This window comes from Rutilus rutilus (genome assembly GCF_951802725.1).
Source record: "Rutilus rutilus genome assembly, chromosome: 21".
In the NCBI taxonomy this organism is placed as follows: domain Eukaryota; kingdom Metazoa; phylum Chordata; class Actinopteri; order Cypriniformes; family Leuciscidae; genus Rutilus; species Rutilus rutilus.
The window spans coordinates 172501-194293 of record NC_140226.1 but is presented as its reverse complement, the minus strand read 5'-3'; the positions used below and the strand labels follow the sequence as shown (position 1 = coordinate 194293).

The window sequence follows — 21793 nt, the reverse complement described above, 5'->3', positions numbered from 1 at the left end:
CGCTCTCAGAGATGAGGCCAGAAGCACCTGAGGATTAAACTGGATCTCGCTCTGAGAGTTGAGGCCAGGAGCACCTGAGGATTAAACTGGATCTAGCTCCCAGAGACAAGGCCAGGAGCACCTGAGGATTATCTGGATCTCACTCTCAGAGATGAGGCCAGGAGAACCTGAGGATTAAACTGGATCTAGCTCTGAGAGTTGAGGCCAGGAGAATCTGAAGATTAAACTGGATCTCGCTCTGAGAGAAGAGGCCAGAAGCACCTGAGGATTAAACTGGATCTCGCTCTGAGAGACGAGGCCAGAAGCACCTGAGGATTAAACTGGATCTCGCTCTGAGAGATGTGACCAGGAGCACCTGAGGATTAAACTGGGTCTCGCTCTGAGAGACGAGGCCAGGAGAATCTGTGGATTAAACTGGATCTCGCTCTCAGAGACAAGGCCAGAAGCATCTGAAGATTAAACTGGATCTCGCTCTGAGAGACAAGGCCAGAAGCACCTGAGGATTAAACTGGATCTCGCTCTCAGAGACAAGGCCAGAAGCATCTGAAGATTAAACTGGATCTCGCTCTGAGAGACAAGGCCAGAAGCACCTGAAGATTAAACTGGATCTCGCTCTGAGAGACGTGGCCAGGAGCACCTGAGGGTGGGAAGCGGCGTGGACTCACCGTGCTGACCGTGCTGTAGCAGGGGCACCAGGTCAAGCAAGGTGACGAGGGTGGCATAGAGCCCCTGATAGTCCAGTGAGGGGTAATCTGAGAGCTGAACCTCCCGACTCTGCTGGGGGGCGCCAGCCCGGTCGGCCGGGGCGTCCCGCAGAACGCTGTAAAGGAGGGATCGAGTAACTGTAGGGTTGATGGAACTGACTTGTGGTCTTAGAGATGGGGTGAGTGGGAATGGCACAGGAAAAAGACACATGGTCATGGGCACGGCCAAATTGGAAGCTTCCTGGCTCTCCTTTCTGCCTGTACGGGACAGGATGCTGCTCCGAGGGAGGGTGGGGGAGGGAGGGGAACAGGGGAAAAAAAGAGACAACAAAGACACAAAGAAACAGCACATTACATTGAAATGGCTCTACAGAGACAGCGTAAGTAGAAAAGAACCAAAGCCAGATATTCCCCACATAGGATGCAGTGTCTCCACAGACTTTTGGATGTGCCAGAATCATCTTTGCACTTGAAATTTGGTTTTGGTTCAAATCGAAACTCAAGCAGCCACCAAACGGGCGCTTGGCAAATACGCACCGATCACTGCATCTCATGCGTATCTGGTGACAAGGAGCAAAACTATAAAAAATGGCATGTTTTCAGTGGCAGCCCCGTACTTCGCCTTTGACGCGCACGCAACGCGCCCTCCGAGCGGCCAATCCCCGGAGGACGAGCGGCGCGGGCCGGTCAGCCGTAGGGAAATACTGAGCAATGGAGGGGCTGTCAGAGATGAGAGCAATCTCGAAATAATTAGTTTTGAGGACGATACAGAGATGACACTTCAGAAACATGCTTCAGCCAGTAATAAACATGTATGTGAGGTTAGACTAAAAGCTCCCTGGTCACAACACATGTTTATTGCACCGTCAAAAAGAATGTCTGTATGTAAATACATTATGATACTGCCTCAGTATCATTTCAGGGAAGAGAAATAATGGTTCGACAGGCATATGGATTTCAATTCTAACAGAAATGTAGCTAGTCTAGGGCTGGGGAAAACTGTAATGGAAAAGGAATACACTGGTTTCGAAAGCAATGTGTCATGTTTGTGGAGGGATGTGGAGGGTGTTTGTGTCTGCTGTCCCCTGTCAACTTCTACCTCTGCAGAAATTTGGTCTGTGATGGTCTTGGAGGGAGAGGAGAGGAGAGCGTAGTTTGATGTGCGTTACATAAAACAGGATGGTGTACTATTTCTCTGATCAAAGCTAAAGGCCCTGTCTGTCAGGGAATGAGAGGTGGTTCGACTGCAGAATGCTACATGAAGAACAGCTTCTTGACATTTTAAACCCACTGAAAACTATGGAAATCAGTCCCTGCATACTCACAGACATACACTCATCATTAACTCTTTATGACAGATACTTTAACACACAAACACTGATAAAAACACAACAGGAATCACATACAAATACTGTACGCGCAACTACACAATGTTCTCAGATGCTAAACTTTCTCTACATTATTGAGCAGGTCTTCTAGTGTCAACGCATGCTCCTTCATTAACTCTTTCCCCGCCATTGACAGAGTTTTCCGGCTTTCCGTGTTTTCACTGGCGCTATTATACATCTTCTGAAAGAGTACAGAATCTCCAGATCAAAACACAGGAGAAGAAGAAATAAGCGATAAAAGCATTTCTTATGCACATAGTCTTTGCTTTTTGATCAAAATGTTGCTTTTTTTATAAATAAAACTTACCCACATTCAAGTGTTGTTAAAAACGATTGCATGAAGTTGCTCAAATAAAATGTTTTTTTGTTTAAAAGAAAAAGTTTGGTTCTTTCTTTTGATATATTGCATGTTTTGAATTCATACCACAAATATTCTAAAGGCCATGAAAGTTTTGTGAAAATTATCCAAAATACTGGCGGCGGCTTGACACTTAAATAAAAAACGCTGGCGGGGAAAGAGTTAATTGTTTTAACTGATATGTGAACAATAAACATGAAAAAGTGCTCCTACACATAGGCCTAAATGACATGAGTATACCTATAATTCAGTAGTAGCCAATATTATAGTTTAAAAGCTTTGACATTTAAAAGACAAAAATTAGGGACAAACAAAACAACACTCGAGTCAAGACTTCCTTGACTGAATTGGAAAACAAGTTGTTGTTTGTCTCTCTTCTTGAACAGTTTGTTTACAATGTGTCCTTTGCATAACTTTTGCCATGATGTCCCTGCATATCGAATGTCTCTGTGGCGGCTGAGACCCTGACTCTAGTTCTGCCTATCGTTACTGTTAAAGCGAATGCAGTGTGTGTTTGCCCTATCTCCAGTGTAGTGCACTTACCTGAGCAGCGTCTGGGAAAAGTATTTCAGAGTGTTTGCAATGTCTGTTCCCGATGGCACCGGGTAAATATTGTGAAGCACACGGTTGTGATACTCTTGCAAGTATCGAATCTTAGAGCCAACTAAACAAATAAAGAGCAAAGTGACACATAATTAACATTCAGCATTGTTCAACAACCCACTGGCTTTGACTGAACAGTAAATCAGTAAATCAGTCCATCTTTCTGAAGCATTCAGGTCTGTATTTTCACACCGTTACAGCTGAAACGAGACATGTTTTCTAACTTGCTGCCATTTGAAGTTTGTTTTCCACATCAGATAGTTCGGGACGTCGAATGAACACCGTGAACAGAGATCAACAACACACTTCTGAAGGGGTGATTCTGGAATCCACTGCTGCTTTAATGTATGTCTAATGAGTGATTATAATCAAGGTATTAATCAATATTTTTCCTTCTAAATAGTTGAATGACTTCTCTAAGCTTATGCGATTTTACTTTGTTATAGAAGTTAGCAGTGTGATTACTGAAATGTTCTTTCATGTATTCTCTAATGTCTGTTTTAAATATCGGATACCCCTTTTCCACCAAAAAAGAACTGGTTCGGAACTGGTGCTGGTTCAAAGTTGGTTCAACTTGTGAACCTTCTCAGAAACTGTTTGTTTTTCCACTGACTAGAGAGCCCAGCGAACGACGTCGTTACGTCACTGTGTACGTTGCCATACGTCTTAGCTTTCCCAGAAACGCTTGCGCCAACTTCAAGCATAACAATTACAATGGCGGACTACATCGTCTTTCTGCAAATGTTTCTCCTGGCTTTGCGATCCTATATTGGGGTCAGAAGAAGACGTCTAGAACACATTTGTGCTGCTGGTCTGGATTACTATAGACGGAGGTTACGTTTCGAGAAGAAGTTCGACAATAACCCCGCCTCCAGCCCCCGGCGTGAGCATGACGCGGTAAAAGAACGGTTCTAGTCCAGCAAAGAGTTGGTGCCGCTTTGGAACCAATTTTCCTGGCCGAGAGCCGGTTCTTTGGCTGTCGAAACACAAAGAACTGGTTCGCGAGTAGGCACCGGCTCCGAACCAGCACTGCCTTGGTGGAAAAGGGGTATGAGGTGTGACTGAAGGGTCTGGCTCATGCTAGGAATGCAGTAACAGTGCTTGCTCATATAGGCCAGCTTCCAGAGATGAAACATGGACTTGTTTTGTTGAGAAAGGTCTTCAACATGTGTGAAAACTGTATGTGTAAAACATGTGTGAATATATCTGTTCTTTTAGACAACTATAGGTCACAGGGGTCATTTCTTAGCATTTAGCATTTACTTTACTGTTCTATATTAAAGTGTCCTCTCATTGAGAGGAAGAACAATGAGATCCTGTTTATAGTTAGAGCCCGACCAAATCCAGCCTTGAAGAAGTTGTTTGTCTGTGTTAGTGTTTGTCCGCGTTAGTGTTCTTGGTTACAGGTTAAGGAACAAGTGGCATTATTGGAGATTGACTGACTTGTTTTCTTCGACATGCTGGCGCCCGGACACACAGTCTTGTGACCTCGAGGACCACTGGTTCCTAACTCAGGGTCCTGGGGGCAGCCGTACAGACTATGGAGATGTGCTACTGCCTATCTGTCCATGTGTTTATCTATTTCTTAGCCAATCAGAATCATTCAACCTGACGCAAGGACGTAGCTTAGACCTTGGTGAAGGGTATAGCTGATGTGATCTTTGTAACCGTAAGAGGGAAGGCCTACGAACTCCTTGTGAGTCTTGAAGCTGACTTCTGCGGATGAAACTGCAAACTATCTTCAGTAAAATTGTTCTTCAATTTGTTATAATTCTGACTCGTGTCTTAAATCCTGAAAGAGTCATAACTGTAGTTCATATTCCATCTCAATCTATATTCCACGTTCCCTTTCGATACGGTTCACTCACACTGAGTGAGATTTCCTCTCTCTGGCTGTGGGGAAACTCCGCTTTCTCAGAACACTAAAGCCTGATTGGTTCACGTCTGTGAATTTCAGACAAATGGTCCCTGACTCCCTGTTCACTTGTCGCCTTTCAATGACGTAATATCCGCGTTATCCATGGTTTCCGCTCGTACTGCCATAGTAACCATGGCGACAGACGTGGACAACTGCGTAATGTCTAGCGCACGCTCACGCTGTTGCTGTTGTTGTTTCGTTCAAACATTATGGACCATGGCAAGCAGACTTTAGGACAAAAGGAGAACTAGAACGAGGACCAATATCAGAGAGGGCGTTTTCGAGATGCAGAGAGCTAGCGTCCGCGGCTAACTTCAACTTGACAGAGACGCGCAAATGCAGAGGTGAGCTAATGTACATTAAACTAATCAATGTTACATAGCTCAACATGATGAAATGTTAGAATATGATCAGTGTGTTATTATAATGTTGATCTCGCTCACTGCTAGTCTCATACAGACAAACTAACACACAGAATAACATTATAACCTTCAACACACTCAAATGCAGTTTAGTGTGATAGTGTAGAGCGAGTGAAACAGCGCTGCGTTCCCTCACACGTTTCATTCGTCTAATAAACTGATCAGTGTGAGTATTATTCAGCACTAGCGGATAAGTTAGTTCGGTAGAATAAAATGTCCTTATTCCTGTATATCCGCGGGACTCGCGTGTGGCGCTGAGATCTGTCTCTCATTAGCGATCGCGCCCTGCTTCACACCACAGTCATGCTAAACACATCAATGTATTCACTCATAAACTGTATAAACATTAACGTTAGATCCATCGGCATGACGACAACTTCCATGATTCCACGCTCATTTACAGCGTCACCAATCTACGTCTTTGTTGTTGTAAGAGGTTAGCGACCCCTAGTGGCGAAAGAAATTACATACTGTAGCTTTAAGAGTTACACTGAGAGGAGTGGACAGATTCACCTCCTGTCGGGAACAGGTTAGGAACATGATACTCTGTCAAACGACATAACATGGCACTGTGCTTCCGTGGGTAATTATGAAAGAAAAGAGTATGGACTACTGTAGAGGAATGCAAAAGGCTTTCTTGTATATTTGTTTCCATATTACATTTTTCATAAAAAGTGTTTTGTTGAGTTCAAAATGTAGTACATTATTCATAATTATAATAACCTGTTACATTAATCAATTAGATTTTTACAGGATACACATGGCATTTTGAGAAAATTATTACATAATGAACATTTATTGCATTTAACTTAGATTATGCAGTTACGAAATTATGCTTTATTATTAAATTATGAGTTACTATAATGAGTCAAAAAGTTTACATAATATGCTCACAATTTTGTTACATTTTGAGAAAATGATTACAATATTAACAATTATAATATCATTTGTTCACAAACATGTTCATTACTTCAATGAGCTCATTGTTTCTGCCTTACATTAATATATATTTTTAAATGAATACATTATTAGCTAACTGTATGATTTGATTACTTTTCTGAAATACAGAGCTTAGATGGTCTCCTCTGATAACAGATCACTGTAACTGTAAAGTGGACTCATGCATTTTCTGTTCATATGTGTTTGTGAAAAGCCCTAGACAAATAAATGTGAATTGAATTGAATTATTAGAGTCAACTTTTATATTTATGTATATAAATGTTGTGTTTACATGATGAGTTGCAGGATCTCTTTATCTCAGGACAGATTTTCCAGCCCATATTCAGCACACAAACCCAGAGTCCTGTATATATACTCCTCATGTCTGCTGAGATTATAGAGTAAATACTTAAATCACAGGGTAAATTAAGGGTAAGATGACCCACCTTAATTATGTCTCCTGGCCATTCAGTAGATGACACAAACTCTCATCTCATCACTCTTGATGAATATGCTATTCTTAATTTTGTCATTTCATCTGGATATCAACATTAGTGAGATTTAGTCAGCCGAAACAGTTTTGAGGTTAATTTATCTAATTTTGTGTCTCTGGAAAATAAAATAGAGATTATGACCTTAAATTGTGTTGAATAACAAAGTTGTTTGTGTGTCTGTTTGTTAATGAGGGATTTGTGGACACATCAATGTTTTATTATGAGGTAAAAAAATATTAAATTAGACCCTTGGGGTAAGATGGGCCACCCAGAATTGGCACAGAAGGTCCTGAGTGTCATGATGTTACAAGCGTTTTATTTTTTTTAATTGAATAATTATTGTAATTAATTGGGTTATTAGGCTATTTAATATTTCCATGAATTATATGTACAAACATCTTCATTCTCATTAAAACCTACAGGTTCATTGAGTGAAATCGTTAAATGTGCACATAGTGTTGCTATTATGACATATGTTCAATTAAAATATGGAAAATTCAATCAGTAGGCTAAATATTCATATACATGAGTAATAGAATAATTTTAAATTTAGGTGAATCTCTTTTACAGTGAATCTGCTTTCATTGGTTATTCAATCATTATCAACCAAATTATCCAAATTTAAGTTTTAAAATAGAATAGTTGATTTAGTATTTTACATTAACACTTTAAAAATATATAAATATTAATAAGAATATCAAAAGTCATACATTCTGTAAAAGTTACCACTCTTTATATATTTTATATTTTGTGCTATAACAACTAAATTAGCAAATATTTCTATTTATTTCCTATAATAACACATTCATTGGCTGACGAATCACCATCCTGCACATACTAAACTTCAAATATCTAGATTTAAATAAATAAATAAAATAAAAATGTATATGCAGAAGTAAATGCACATTGTTCTTCCCCTCTCTAGCCTAACCCTAATGCATCTTTGAGACTGGGTTAGATGTGTGTGAGCCCAGATCATGAGAGCTCAGTCTAAGCTCAGTCTGCAGGTCTTGTGTTTATGATGGAGGAAAGCAGATGGCGCCCCTACCGACCAGCTGCTCTTCATCATCATCATCATCATCATCATCATCATCTGTTTCACCACAATAACACTTCAGATGTGATCAGATGAACAAACACACGCAGGTGATCTGCGTGTAAAACCCCTCGAGCCTCTGCTGTACTGCAGTGATGACCTTGACATAAAGACACCGCATCTTCTGCATGATCTATACTCTCCGACACTGTAATCGCGGAGCTCTCGTGTTTACTGTATTTAAGCCATATGTTCGTCATCATTGCCCTCGCGCTCGTTCAGACTGTTGCCTTGACAACGCCGCTCCCATCGCGCGCACACACACACGCCCTTATTAAAACATCATATTATCTGCTATTACATCTATATATGAGAAAACAGCGAGCTTGATGATACTTACATTGCTCTGCCTTCGTAGACATGTTAGCGCGTCCCCGGGTTCACGGAGCAGATCTGACGCGCAGGAGCGGATGAGGTGTTCAGGTGAAACCACTGAGGAGAAGCTCAGGAGAGATCACCTCGAACATCTGCATTACAGACAGCCTCGAACATCTGCATTAAACCTGCTTCTCAGTGAGCATCTGCACATGATTAAACTCCTCTTCACTAATGCATCATAACACACGGGTCCAGGTTTAGCGCCCGAACAGGCTTTCTCCTGTACACTGGATAATGGACTCTTCCGCGAGCTGATCAATATTGACTTTATCTGCCTTTACTCATATTCCTTCAAATCAGTCGTCTCTGTGCTTGATATTCCTGCAACAGTGGCTTCAAAATAAACGGATGAACTGGTGTCTATTTGATCTAGATCTTTTCCATGAGAACTTAATCTTGAACATATTTAGAAAAAAACAAAATCACGATTGTTTTTCCCTTCCAGACCCCATTCATTGTTTGTTCAGTGTTTTTGCCTCTTTAGGGATGAATCTTGTTGTTCTCCTCATTTGTAATTTGTTTTGGATAAAAGCGTCTGCTAATGAATAAATGCAAAAATAAACATTCTCTCTTTGACTTTTAATCTTCATCACTAAACATGGATTTGAATAAGAAAGATGAATTGTTTTATTTTCTCAGATCAGATCATCACTGAACATGTCAAGATCCTTCATCCCTCACGAAACATAAACGACAGCAAACATCAGTATTTACTGTATCAACGGAAAACAAGCGTAACTTCACTGACATCTTGTTTCTCATCGGAAAGAGATTAAAACAATATGGAAAAGAGAACAAAGTAAAGAAAATAAGTGATTAAATATAGCAGCAAGCAGCCATTAATGCGCCAAGCACAAAGAACACAAGTATGCAATCATGGCATCAGACTAACTGCAGAATGAGACATTAAAGACATATTAAGATGATTTTAGGCAAAATGGCTGAAAAATCGTAAATACAGTCACTAGTAATATGATTTAAAGGTTTATCACTTTCGACCAATAGGTGGCGCTGTGACCAAACTGAAGTTGTGTGTGTGTGAGGTGAGGTGAGAGTGGCTACGTTTCAATCGGACTGAATTCGTTCTGATTGATGAATCTGAAGTGTTTACACTGAACACGTGATCAGGTTTATGTGTGTGTTTATGTCACAAGCTTCAAACCGGAACTACAGCTGGTTTTATCCATTTCTGGTCATAGTTTGGAGAAGATGATCATATGAGCCGCTGTGCCGCTGCTTATATTGATCACGCAGTAAAACGTACTCGCCTAACGTAACCTCGGTTCTCGAAACGAAACGAAACAAAGAGCTGCTCAGAATGCCTAAAGGCGGCGGAGCGTGTGATGTAAACTCTCAGCGCCCTGACGGGGCATAAGAGGTTATCACTGTCCTCGCTATCGGATGCTGGCAGAGCCGACAGGGAGATGATCTGCGCCCTAAAGGGAGTGCCAATCGCTTTGGGGACGTAACCGTGTCTCGGTTTGAGGATGACTTTGGAGTCATTTGGTCTGAACTCGAGACATGCGGGGCTAACAGACAGTGTGTGTAGATCCCCCACGCGTTTTACTGAAGACAGAGCTGTCAGAAAAACGGTTTTGAGCGAAAGGTATTTCAGATCCACGGATTCTAACGGTTAAAAAGGAAATGCTTTCAGGGCCTCCAGGACCAGAGAAAGATCCCAAATAGGAACCGTGGGGGGCCGCGGGGGGTTCATCCTCTAAGGAAGCGGATGATGAGCTCGTTCCTTCCTATTGTCACAGTGTCTGGTTTGAGTTCCCTGGGTCACCACTAGATGTCCTCCTTCCCCACGGTGTCTGTCACATTCTGAACTACATTCCCCACGATCCCTGTTTCTTCATAGCTGTCCCTTGTCACTAATCATTGCACTCAGCCAATTCCCCATTAGCATTGTCATTTCCCTGTGTATATAACCCTGTCTGTTTTAGTATGTGTCACAGAGTCCTTGTAATTATCACACCACTTCTGAACTCAAACACTTGTTTCACATCCAGACTCAGAACACTTCTGTTCAGCTGTGCATTTACTGAATGAGCACTGTGCCACTGTGTGTCCGGCTGATTACACTGTATTTTATTTTGCACTGCCTTTATTCTAAACTGATTCTGAACTCAAATGGCACTGAGAACTGTGTCAGAGATGAAGCCCTGCGGACGGCCTGGGTCTGTGCTGGAGTGGTGAGCTTGACGAGATTAACTCGAGGTTCTGTGGGGTGCGGACTGATGGGTTAGTGAACCTGAGGTTACCCGTGAGTCCTAGAGCTCCTCCTGTACGATTTTAGGGGAAAATCGGGTCCATCGGAGACGTCCAGTATAGTTCTCAGGCGTGCCGAAAGAACACCACAGACACAGTGTGATCACCATGGGGAAATCTCACAGTAAAACTGTGAGCTGTGAAATATGATACACCGGTGTTTTGCCAGATGAGAAGTTTATCTATGTATCATCTTTTTACTCTTTTAATTAATTTTATAACTGTATCATAAATCGCAAATTTAAGGACTTGAGACTTGCTTGACTAAATTAAGAAAATGACTCAACTTGACTTTGACTTGAGATCCAATGACTCGAGACTTGACTTGACTTGAACTGTATGACTCGAGAATGACTTGATATACATTTTTATATAAATCATCGCAACATCAATTGATTAACAAAATGAAAGCAACGGAACCATTGACGCCAGCGTGACGATTGCGTGACGCTGCACAAGCCCAGAAAAAACATACATCGCGGTGAGCGCGCTAAATACAGAAACATCTCCCAGCATCGTTTCTTTTTGGATATAAACACTATAAATTGACCATATTCATACAAGAAGATTTGCTGTACGCATTATAACTGGCAAGGGATATCGGACGACCATGTTGGTGCCTTCACGTGCTATGGTAATTATGGTAAATACCAAAAGCCGACGTGGAAAATGCACGTGAACACCCCCTCATGTGGTATTTTCCACTGGGCAGCTCGTAGAATATTTTGATGCACGAGTTGACGAGATGAGATAACCTTTGACCTTTTCAAAATGGCGGAGAGCAACGCAAGAGTCGTGAATGGTAAGCACTGTACACAACTAAACGTTTTTTGCTACTGTTAGTGGATAGTTTTTGTAGCCTATACAATGTTGTGTCATTAACAATTGTTATATAATATATATATATAATGCGTTAACACTCAGTGTCAGTTTTAAAAATACCGTTATGGTTTGGTGTTACCTACCCAGAGCAGATGCTAGCTAGCAGTCAATAGGAGCCTCCTAGTAATGAGCGGTCAGGGAATTTACTCACGTGAATGTATTTTGTCTGTAGTGTACGCCAGCGACACCATGATTTACTGGGACCAGGAGATGACCCAGCCCATAACTCAAACGCTCTATCAACGGGAAGGAGAAAGTACCCTGTACATGGACCATGATTTCACCACTGCTCTGCAAATAGTTCCCCCCGTTTCTGTTTCTGAAACAGGTGAGTGCCCGCTCGCATAACCAAATGCAGTTGCAGCCAGCCACGGCTCCTCATTGTCTGTAATATTCACTTGGTTAATCTATTGCATTAGGCTATGTTGAAATGCACCAACCCGTTAAATATGAATAAAATTCTAAATGGTTAGAATTATGCTTGGTAATTGCAAACATGCTTGAAAAATAACTTGCATGTAATTGCCAAGCAAAAATCTAACCATTTTGTGTTTTATTCGTAGGCTACTTTTGAAAACCTTGTTCCCCTAGGGGATCAATAAAGTATCTATCTATCTATCTATCTATCTGTCTGTCTGTCTGTCTGTCTGTCTGTCTCAATTATCTATCTATCTATCTATCTATCTATCTATCTATCTATCTATCTATCTGTCTGTCTGTCTGTCTGTCTGTCTGTCTGTCTGTCTCAATTATCTATCTATCTATCTATCTATCTATCTATCTATCTATCTGTCTGTCTGTCTGTCTGTCTCAATTATCTATCTATCTATCTATCTATCTATCTCAATTAATTATCTGTCTATCTCAATTATGAATTAATTATTATCTATCTATCTATATTAGATATAGTGACGTCTGCGCCTGCGCCTGTCTTATAGCATGAAAAACTGTAACATCCCGTCTTTCCCGTCAGGCCATCTTGGAGTGAGAGATTTAGGTGGAACTTGGTTCTTTATTCACCAGGATTCTCTGCTGCCACATATTCTCTTGTTTTTGGGTCTGGATTGTTCCCCAGAAAGCAGACTCATATGAACTGTCAACTATCACAAGTCTTTGACCTGACCGGCAGACTGCAGCAGAATGTCCTTTCTTTCTACATTTTCTGCATTGTGATTCTCTGGCTGGACAGGCTTTCTACGGGTGCTGTGGACCTAACCCTAACCCTAACCTACTCTAACCCTAACCCTAACCCACTTGTGCTGTGGACCTAACCCTAACCTACTCTAACCCTAACCCTAACCCACTTGTGCTGTGGACCTAACCCTAACCCACATCTCTTGCAGGAATCCATCTGTTTTATTTCATGAGCTGCATTATAACAACTTTGCGTTCTCTGAGCTGACCGCTGTGCTCTCTGAGATGTCATTCTTTAGATGTTCTCTGTGTCACGACTGCATCAACGTTCACTTCTTTCACTTCAGACTTTTCTCATCTTATTATTGCTGACGTTTTATTTCCTCATTTTGTCTGACCCGAGTTATCGTTTCATCCAATGTCAAATTTGGATCTAGTTGCAGTCTTTCTGAGAGCTTTGCATCTCTTATGCCCACCACAGTCCGGTCTCTGATCTTTTCCTCATGGAGGGTCGGCACATCTGCAGCGTCCCGTGAGCTTATACACGTGATAAACTCTCTGCTGATTCACCAGGCTGTTGAAAGCTGCTGTTGAATTCCACCCTCTCATAAATGACGTTATGTCTGCCAGTAAAGTGCTCACTTACTGCCTTCTTGACCTCTTTTTCTCGTACTCGCTTACGGGTAACGTATTTAATATATGGTCACTTTTCTCCCCCATAAAGTAAAGAAGAGGGTTTTTCTGCAAGGCCCGACGGTACTCTGAATCGCTCAAAGCGGTGCATCCACTGAGGCCATGAACTGGGCCATGAACTGGGCCATGAACTGGGCCATGAACTGGACCATGAACTGGGCCATGAACTGGACCATGAACTGGGCTTGTCAAAACTTCCCGGAGGTGTCAGCGAAAATATCTGATCCATATTTTGACTGTGTTCACTTACTCTTAATCTCGGACGCACTGCTCCACTGTTCCTTTTCTTTTACCAGGCCGGTTCTCAGTTGCACTCGTGCACCGTTTCTATTCTCTTTGTTTCTAGCAGTCCATGTGCAACATCGCTCTCTTTTCTCACTCACTTCTTTGTTTCCTTCTTTTCAGGTTGTGGAAACCACAATATATATGAAACATCAGGACACGCAAACAGCTCAGTTACTAAACATCCATTTATTTTTATTTTCCCCTATACAACTCTCTCTATAACCTTCACTGAACCGGAGTGCCCTCTAGTGTCCAGTTGGTTACACTACAGGAGATGTATAAAAGTATGAAATATTGAGACATAAAATCTTAAACCCTGTTGTATATCCGTATAATTTAACAGTGGCACCAGATAGTAATTAGGCTAATCATTCCACCAACTGTTATAATTAACCAAAGCCTTACAGATTCATAAGCCTACAATAATCATAAATTCATAACCCCAAACAGTTTTAACTGCACACTAATGTAGTGATGTACACTATACAGCAAATCTCAACTGCTGTGTTTATATCAAAGCAAAGTGTAAACTATAGTACCAACCCACTCAAAACTGCCAAAAATGGACAACTAGGCATTATTATTATGTTATACTGTATTTGTATATTATTAAATACTGTAAAGGTGTTTTGTAATGATGTGTGTTGATCTCCACAATACAAGAGTGTCCCGCTGCAGGTCTGGGATCAGTGCCGGAGCCTGTGATTGGTCAAACGCACATGAATCTCAACCAGTGAGAAAGAGTCAGTGGCAAAAACAGTATCACAGTATGACAAAAGAAGTATGTCTGAATTCACAGTACTCACAAGATCTGGATGAGCGACTACTTCCGGTGAGGTTCTGAAGTGTGTATATGATGGACACTATCCCATGAGGCCACAGGAGAGGATTTATTGGTAGATCACATGATAATGACATCATGGCAGATGTAGTATGTCTAGATTACATTCATACTATGCAGAACATACTTTTTTAGCGGTCGTGCAGTAATTACTTATTCAGACTAAGTACCTACTCAAGAGTGTGTGATTTGGGACGCAGCCAGTCTGTTTCAACAGAACTTGTGTAACTTCCTGCTGTCATATTTACGTGCTGCAGATCCCAGCACAGGGGTCAAAGGTCAATCACAGCTCATATTCAGACCTACAGCTCAACTGTGAGGATGATACAGTTTTATACAGTTTAACAAACACATTCAATGAGTACGCAGTGGTGTTCATTCATTCATGAATCCACGTCCTGGAATGAACTGGTTGAGTGTGTTTGGATTCACTGATTCACACACTTCCTGCTATATAGTGTGTGGAAAGCAGCATGTGAAATGACTAGTATTGCTGAGGGCGCAGGAACGCGATCATGAAGTTCATCAGAAGTAGTAGCAGTGTTTTGGAACAGATCAGTTTGAAGGATTCACTCACTGTCGGCTCCTGCTGGTGTGTCACTGTAAACCACACACACACACACACACACACACACACACACACACACACACACAGAGTCTGACTGAACCAGTGGGGACACACATACATCAGCACTCCTGCTCGACCAATCAGATTCAAGGACTGGAGCAAAGATGCTGAACATGGAGACGTACTGATAATGAGCTACAAGAGAGAATCTGACGCAAAGCACTTCATTAAAAAGCAATAATTAAGAAGTATTTGCACACAAGCGATAGTTTTTGCTCTGGAACTTTATTAAAGTGGATGTTAAGGCTCATATTGCTGCGAGAACCGCTGCTGATTGGTTCAGGTTAACCGAGAACCGCTGCTGATTGGTTCAGGTTAACCGAGAACCGCTGCTGATTGGTTCAGGTTAACCGAGAACCGCTGCTGATTGGTTCAGTTTAACCGAGAACCGCTGCTGATTGGTTCAGTTTAACCGAGAACCGCTGCTGATTGGTTCAGGTTAACCGAGAGCCGCTGCTGATTGGTTCAGTTTAACCGTCTCCTCTTTCTGGCCTGCAGTTCCTCCAGAAAGTCCCGCAAACGCTCAGGCGTCACCTCCTAAAACCAAACCAGAGATCATTAAAACTGAGCTTTACTTCTGACTGATCTCAGTAACTGATTCTCATCTATACCTTCCTCTGGTCTGACGATTGTTGAAGAAACTCACGTAGCTCGTCTTTTAACTCATTGAACTCTAGACACAAGAAAGAAAGAAAAAAGAAAAACATTTCAAGCAAAGGCACTTCTATAACAAATCCTGTCTAAAACACACACTCACTCACTCTCGCACGCTCACTCAGACGCACTCACGTGTCTATCACACACACTCTTTCTCTCTCTCACACACACACTCTCTCACAAACACACACACTCAAGTCATCTAATTATATAGCGCTTTTTAACAGCTTTACAAAGATAACAGAAAAATAATGCAACAAAGTTATTAATTTAGTTCATTTATATATACAGTTCTCATATAATGGTGTCATTGTGACTACATGCGTTGTGGTCGTGTCTCGGCGCAGGTCCTCCATCTGATCTGGATACGGCCCGGATCTTTTCGGCCCAAAAACTTTTCCAATTGTCTATGAACCCTATATTATTTTGCGGACACCACTTAGACAGCCAGCCATTGAGTGAGGACAGTCTACTAAGTATCTCATCACTCCTGCGAACAGGAAGGGGACCAGAGCAAATTACAGTGCCTGACATCGTACTTGCGAGTTCACACACCTCTTTAATGTAAATTTTTGTGATCTCCGACTGGCGGAGTCGAACATCATTAGTACGACTTGAATAATAATCTTAGAGAATTTACGATTAGCATTAGCCAGCACTTTTAAATTTGCTTTGATGTCAGGCGCTCTGGCTCCCGGCAAACATGTGACTATGGTGGCTGGTGTCTCTATTTTCACGTTCCGTGTGATAGAATCGCCAATAACTAGGGCACATTCAACAGGATTCTCAGTGGGTGTTTCACTGAGTGGGGAGAACCTGTTTAATGTTGTTATCGGAACGGAAGAGCGGTGTTTTGTCCCGCGACTACAGTGTCTCACCGTCACCCAGTTGCCCTGCTGCGAGGGCTCTACTTCAGCCAGAACCGAACAATGTTCGCTAAGCTAGTCGCATCCAAAGCAGTATCTAAAGCCCTTGCACTCTTACAATTAACCTCAAGCTTGGATGCGTGTCTCTAGTTCTGAAATCTTCTCCGCCAGCTTTACTATCTCCCTGCATTTATCACATGTAAATCCTGTGCTGACAGAGAAGGCTATGCTATACATGTGACACGAAGTGCAAGTAACAATAAGAGGAGAAGACATGACTCACAGTGTTTGTTGACTGATCCTACTCACCACAGTTGTTTGATGGACTCGTAAAAGGCGCAAGAGAAAAAAAGACTCCAAACACGGATTGCAGATTAACTGGCTAGCGAAATGTTAACGCGCTGTGCGAGCGATAGCGATTTAGATTAAAGCTAGGAATGCCAGATCAAAATGACAGACAAAATGAGATATCAGATAAATTGCGATGATTATTAAGTAGTGCTGTAGCGGTGCGTCGATGACGACGCTTCTTTATTTATTATTTATTAATTTTTTTGCACCATTCCCGGAGGTACAGCTCGCCACACACACACCGCCCGCCGTGTTATTCTGCCATGTTTTCTCCCTTTCTTTCCAAACCGCGACAAACGCCAGTCTCCTTTCTCTGCAGAATGCCATAAATCCTCTCAACCAATCACAGCGCACCATTCCACGCATTGTAAACAGTAACGGTGGCGCTCTGACACCCGGCATCCTAGTTTTCCTTATCTACTTTGCACTTTTTGATCAACAAACAAAAAAAAAAATTTATACATTTGACGGCATTGATGAACCTGTGGTGGATTCTGCCGTAGGGAAGAAACGTAAGCCATCGAAATCTAATCATTTACATGAGGAGATTAAGAAGATGAGGCACGCGGGAGGAAGAGAAATGCCGACTGTTGCTTGTTCTCACACGACAGCGTCAAACTCCTGTCGAATGCTGACACGTTAACCCCAGGGGATCTTTTAAAAAACTTTCAAAACTTGTACTCAAAGTCAACGAAAACCGAGCAGGATCAAAGCCATTTTACAGCTGATCGCCGTCAAAAAAGAAGGTCGCCGTCGTTCAGAAGGTATTTCTTAGCGATGGCTGATTGAATGTAGCCTATGTTTAGTCCAGATTAGTATTGACCGAGTTCAGAGGCTGTCATATGTGGATCAACTTACTTCGTTGTGTATTTTCAACAGTTTCAATGTGAAAAATAACTTTTATATTGATTCAATGGATTAATTGCATAAAAAAAAAAAAATGGATTTATCACATTTATACTATATTATTCAGAAGTAAACAGTGTAGCTGGCAGTGTGTTTATGTCAGAATGTTTATTTTTAAACCACAACCTTCTAAGTGCTTCTTTTACCGATATATTTAACATATCTTTTGCATTTCTCATCCAAACAACGTCAAACTTGGCACTGCACTTACTCGTGCCCAGACAGCTGTCGAGTTTGAAATCCATCGGAGTAACGGTTCGACAGGGATATGCGAATAACAGACAGGATAAATAATTCCAATTAGTCGTTAGATTAGTCGACTAATCGATAAAATAATCGCCCGACTAATCGTTTAATTAATAATCGTTTACCCCAGCCCTATTATTAAGCAATATAAAAGGCAGGGAAGATAGAGTTTAAAAACAAAGCTATATGGAGCTACAATGTAATTCACTCAGGCAGACAGAAACCGCTGTGCAACAGTGAAAACGGGCCGTCCGGAAACACGGTCACACTTGCAGGACTCTAACACACACACACACACACACACACACACACCTAACACTGGACGCTACAGAACATTACATCAGTTTACTGCTGAAAGACTCGTCCCGTCCAGTGTAGACGTGAACGATTATACAGAATCTATACAGATTATAATTATATACATAATTTATACTATTCATCCTGTTCAAAAGTTTGTTAGTGTGTTTTCTGTAGTATTCGTGATTTTAATGACAGAGACACACTTACGGTATATGACCTCGAGCTGCTGCACGTGGCTCAGAGAGGTCAGGGAGGTCACAGAGGTCAGAGGGGTCACAGAGGTCAGGCAGGACAGCAGCAGGTCGTCGCTCCTCAGCGCTTCAGCTTTGGCTCTCTCCTCGTATGCGAGCAGCGTGTCCGACTCGTCCAGCAGGAAAGGAACACCCGTCTCTACATACATTCTCTACACACAATATATAGAACATTAAAAACAGAAACAGAGCTCTGTAACAGTGATTCACTCATATCCGTCAATCAGGCGTCTGAGATCCTCTAGAATAAAGATTGTGAACGACACCTTGCAGTCGGTGCAGCGGCAAAGTTTCTCTCTCCAGTGATACGGCCAGAATACCGGAGCTTTTCTCACACACGCCGCGGCTCCGGCCTTCAGCTCTTTCCACACGCATCCGCTGCCGTCTGAGATCTGCTGATCCGCAGGAGCCGTCCCTGAATCACCTCGACCCGCGGCTCTGGCCTTCAGCTCTTTCCACACGCATCCGCTGCCGTCTGAGATCTGCTGATCCGCAGGAGCCGTCCCTGAATCACCTCGACCCGCGGCTCCGGCCTTCAGCTCTTTCCACACGCATCCGCTGCCGTCTGAGATCTGCTGATCCGCAGGAGCCGTCCCTGAATCACCTCGACCCGCGGCTCCGGCCTTCAGCTCTTTCCACACACATCCGCTGCCGTCTGAGATCTGCTGATCCGCAGGAGCCGTCCCTGAATCACCTCGACCCGCGGCTCCGGCCTTCAGCTCTTTCCACACACATCCACTGCCGTCTGAGATCTGCTGATCCGCAGGAGCCGTCCCTGAATCACCTCGACTCGAGGCTCCGGCCTTTAGCTCTTTCCATACGCATCCGCTGCCGTCTGAGATCTGCTGATCTGCAGGAGCCGTCCCTGAATCACCTCGACCCGCGGCTCCGGCAGCATCCGGCTGCTTGTCACCTGACGTCTGATCAGCGCTCACATGCTCTTCACAGAGGCCTTGTTTATTCAGAGCAGAACCTAGAGAAGATCACAAAACAGATCCCGTTTACAACAGCGCAGTGACTGCAGAACCGACCCTGCGGCCCATGTCTCTTCAGGAGCGCACCTCCTCCAGACCTGCTAATCGAGCCGCGTACGCCCAGAGGAACGGCACTCGCTCCATGCAGCGCACACAGATCATCTCCGTCAGCACCTCTCCGTCAGCCGCTGGAGAATCCAGATGCTGAAACATGAGGACACACTTTAACACCAGAGGCCGGTTGCACCAGCTTGACGTACACCCGGTCGTAAGACTAAGCTTCCTACGTAGAATTAATCCCTGTTGCACCATCTGGGCATAGCGCACGTCTGATACCAAATCTTAGTCAAAGGTAGGGGTAAAGTTAGAAGTCTTGACTTGTTTCCCTGGTGAAAATAAAGATCAATAAAAACGTTGAGACAATGGCGCATCGATTTTATGCCAATGCTTGCATACCAAAATAGCTCAACAATTTGTCTTGTTTCACAATCTGAGTAATTTAATTTTCTTTTTCTCGGCTCAGCAGTCATGTTGTGTCATCTATTCGTTGGAGCCAATAAACTATCAGTGCGGTAGAACATGTCAGCATGTACGAGCATAATCTATGCTAAGCGTAGCTGCGCCTAGTCGTAGTTTTAGACTGTGCAACAGGTGTAAATATTCATCGGAAAGCTGGACGTAACTAAGTCCAGCGTAGAGCTTACACCCAACTTTTTTACGTTCAGCTGGTGCAACCGGCCCCTGAGGATCAGAGGGAGAGAGGAATAACAGAGTGTGTGTGAGTTCACCTTCTCGTGGAACCAGTCCTCACACACCACACACTGGATCATCTCCTCATTCACCTGGAGAGAGTAAAAACAGCTCATAATCCACTGCAGCTTCATCCCTCAGTGAGGATGAGGAGCGTCACGCACCTGATCGTCTTCATCCGGATACGGCCGGTCACACGAGCAGTAGCGCCCAAAGTAGTTGTGATTGTACGAGTTCTTCAGGTTTCGCCCTTCTTTTCCCTGAACATAAGATGACAGAACAACATCAGATCTGAACACACACACACACACACTGCCGACCAGACGTCATGTGACGGTCAATAAAAGCTGCCTTTTCCACGTTAATCAGGGATTTTGTCCAAAAAAAAACACGCTTACTATTTCAACGACGTCGAAAAACATAAGCCGCGTTTCCACCCCAGGAACTAGGGACTTCCGGGCTGGTACTCTGTGTTTCCACCTCAGGAACTTTCCCCAGGGACTAGGGACTTCGGGCTGTTTCCACCCCAGGAACTTTCCCCAGGGACTAGGGACTTCGGGCTGGTACTCGGTGTGTTTCCACCCCAGGAACTTTCCCCAGGAACTAGGGACTTCGGGCTGGTACTCGGTGTGTTTCCACCCCAGGAACTTTCCCCAGGGACTAGGGACTTCGGGCTGGTACTCGGTGTGTTTCCACCCCAGGAACTTTCCCCAGGGACTAGGGACTTCGGGCTGGTACTCGGTGTGTTTCCACCCCAGGAACTTTCCCCAGGGACTAGGGACTTCGGGCTGGTACTCGGTGTGTTTCCACCCCAGGAACTTTCCCCAGGAACTAGGGACTTCGGGCTGGTACTCGGTGTGTTTCCACCCCAGGAACTAGGGACTTCGGGCTGGTACTCGGTGTGTTTCCACCCCAGGAACTTTCCCCAGGGACTAGGGACTTCGGGCTGGTACTCGGTGTGTTTCCACCTCAGGAACTTTCCCCAGGAACTAGGGACTTCGGGCTGGTACTCGGTGTGTTTCCACCTCAGGAACTTTCCCCAGGGACTAGGGACTTCGGGCTGGTACTCGGTGTGTTTCCACCTCAGGAACTAGGGACTTCGGGCTGGTACTCGGTGTGTTTCCACCTCAGGAACTAGGGACTTCGGGCTGGTACTCTGTGTTTCCACCTCAGGAACTTTCCCCAGGAACTAGGGACATCGGGCTGGTACTCGGTGTGTTTCCATCTCAGGAACTTTCCCCAGGGACTAGGGACATCGGGCTGGTACTCGGTGTGTTTCCATCTCAGGAACTTTCCCCAGGGACTAGGGACATCGGGCTGGTACTCGGTGTGTTTCCCCCTCAGGAACTTTCCCCAGGAACTAGGGACATCGGGCTGGTACTCGGTGTGTTTCCATCTCAGGAACTTTCCCCAGGGACTAGGGACTCCGGGCTGGTACTCTGTGTGTTTCCCCCTCAG

General features: G+C 43.5%; 3 protein-coding genes across 8 annotated transcripts in view; 1 reads left to right on the top strand and 2 right to left on the bottom strand.

The window, feature by feature from the left end:
* The window catches only part of unc79 (unc-79 homolog, NALCN channel complex subunit), a 77588-nt gene extending 69193 nt beyond the window's left edge, over nucleotides 1-8395 (bottom strand). For 2 of the 4 annotated variants that reach the window (XM_084393437.1, XM_084393438.1), the window contains exons 1-3: nucleotides 8263-8395; nucleotides 2994-3114; nucleotides 666-979 (exon numbers count right to left, since the gene is read on the bottom strand). In XM_084393437.1, coding sequence (XP_084249563.1) covers nucleotides 666-979; nucleotides 2994-3114; nucleotides 8263-8284 — 457 coding nt within the window. In that variant the 5' untranslated portion in view covers nucleotides 8285-8395. Of the gene's footprint in view, nucleotides 1-665; nucleotides 980-2993; nucleotides 3115-8262 lie in introns of those variants that run through there. The other 2 variants (XM_084393439.1, XM_084393440.1) reach the window with 2 other exon arrangements.
* Nucleotides 8396-11688: 3293 nt separating this feature from the next.
* The window catches only part of ttc8 (tetratricopeptide repeat domain 8), a 69325-nt gene continuing 59220 nt past the window's right edge, over nucleotides 11689-21793 (top strand). The window contains exon 1 of the mRNA XM_084393618.1: nucleotides 11689-11781. Coding sequence (XP_084249744.1) covers nucleotides 11721-11781 — 61 coding nt within the window. The 5' untranslated portion in view covers nucleotides 11689-11720. The remainder of the gene's footprint in view (nucleotides 11782-21793) is intronic.
* Nucleotides 15249-21793, bottom strand: part of LOC311281064 (putative E3 ubiquitin-protein ligase UBR7) — a 16022-nt gene continuing 9477 nt past the window's right edge. The window contains exons 1-9 of one of the 3 annotated variants that reach the window (XM_084393706.1): nucleotides 20861-21793; nucleotides 20734-20815; nucleotides 20500-20595; nucleotides 20374-20427; nucleotides 19684-19789; nucleotides 18878-19584; nucleotides 18568-18763; nucleotides 15646-15707; nucleotides 15249-15571 (exon numbers count right to left, since the gene is read on the bottom strand). The exon at nucleotides 20861-21793 is cut by the window's right edge and continues 564 nt beyond it. In XM_084393706.1, the coding sequence (XP_084249832.1) occupies nucleotides 15500-15571; nucleotides 15646-15707; nucleotides 18568-18763; nucleotides 18878-19584; nucleotides 19684-19789; nucleotides 20374-20427; nucleotides 20500-20595; nucleotides 20734-20757 (1317 nt within the window). In that variant the 5' untranslated portion in view covers nucleotides 20758-20815; nucleotides 20861-21793 and the 3' untranslated portion in view covers nucleotides 15249-15499. The remainder of the gene's footprint in view (nucleotides 15572-15645; nucleotides 15708-18567; nucleotides 18764-18877; nucleotides 19585-19683; nucleotides 19790-20373; nucleotides 20428-20499; nucleotides 20596-20733; nucleotides 20816-20860) is intronic. The other 2 variants (XM_084393705.1, XM_084393704.1) reach the window with 2 other exon arrangements.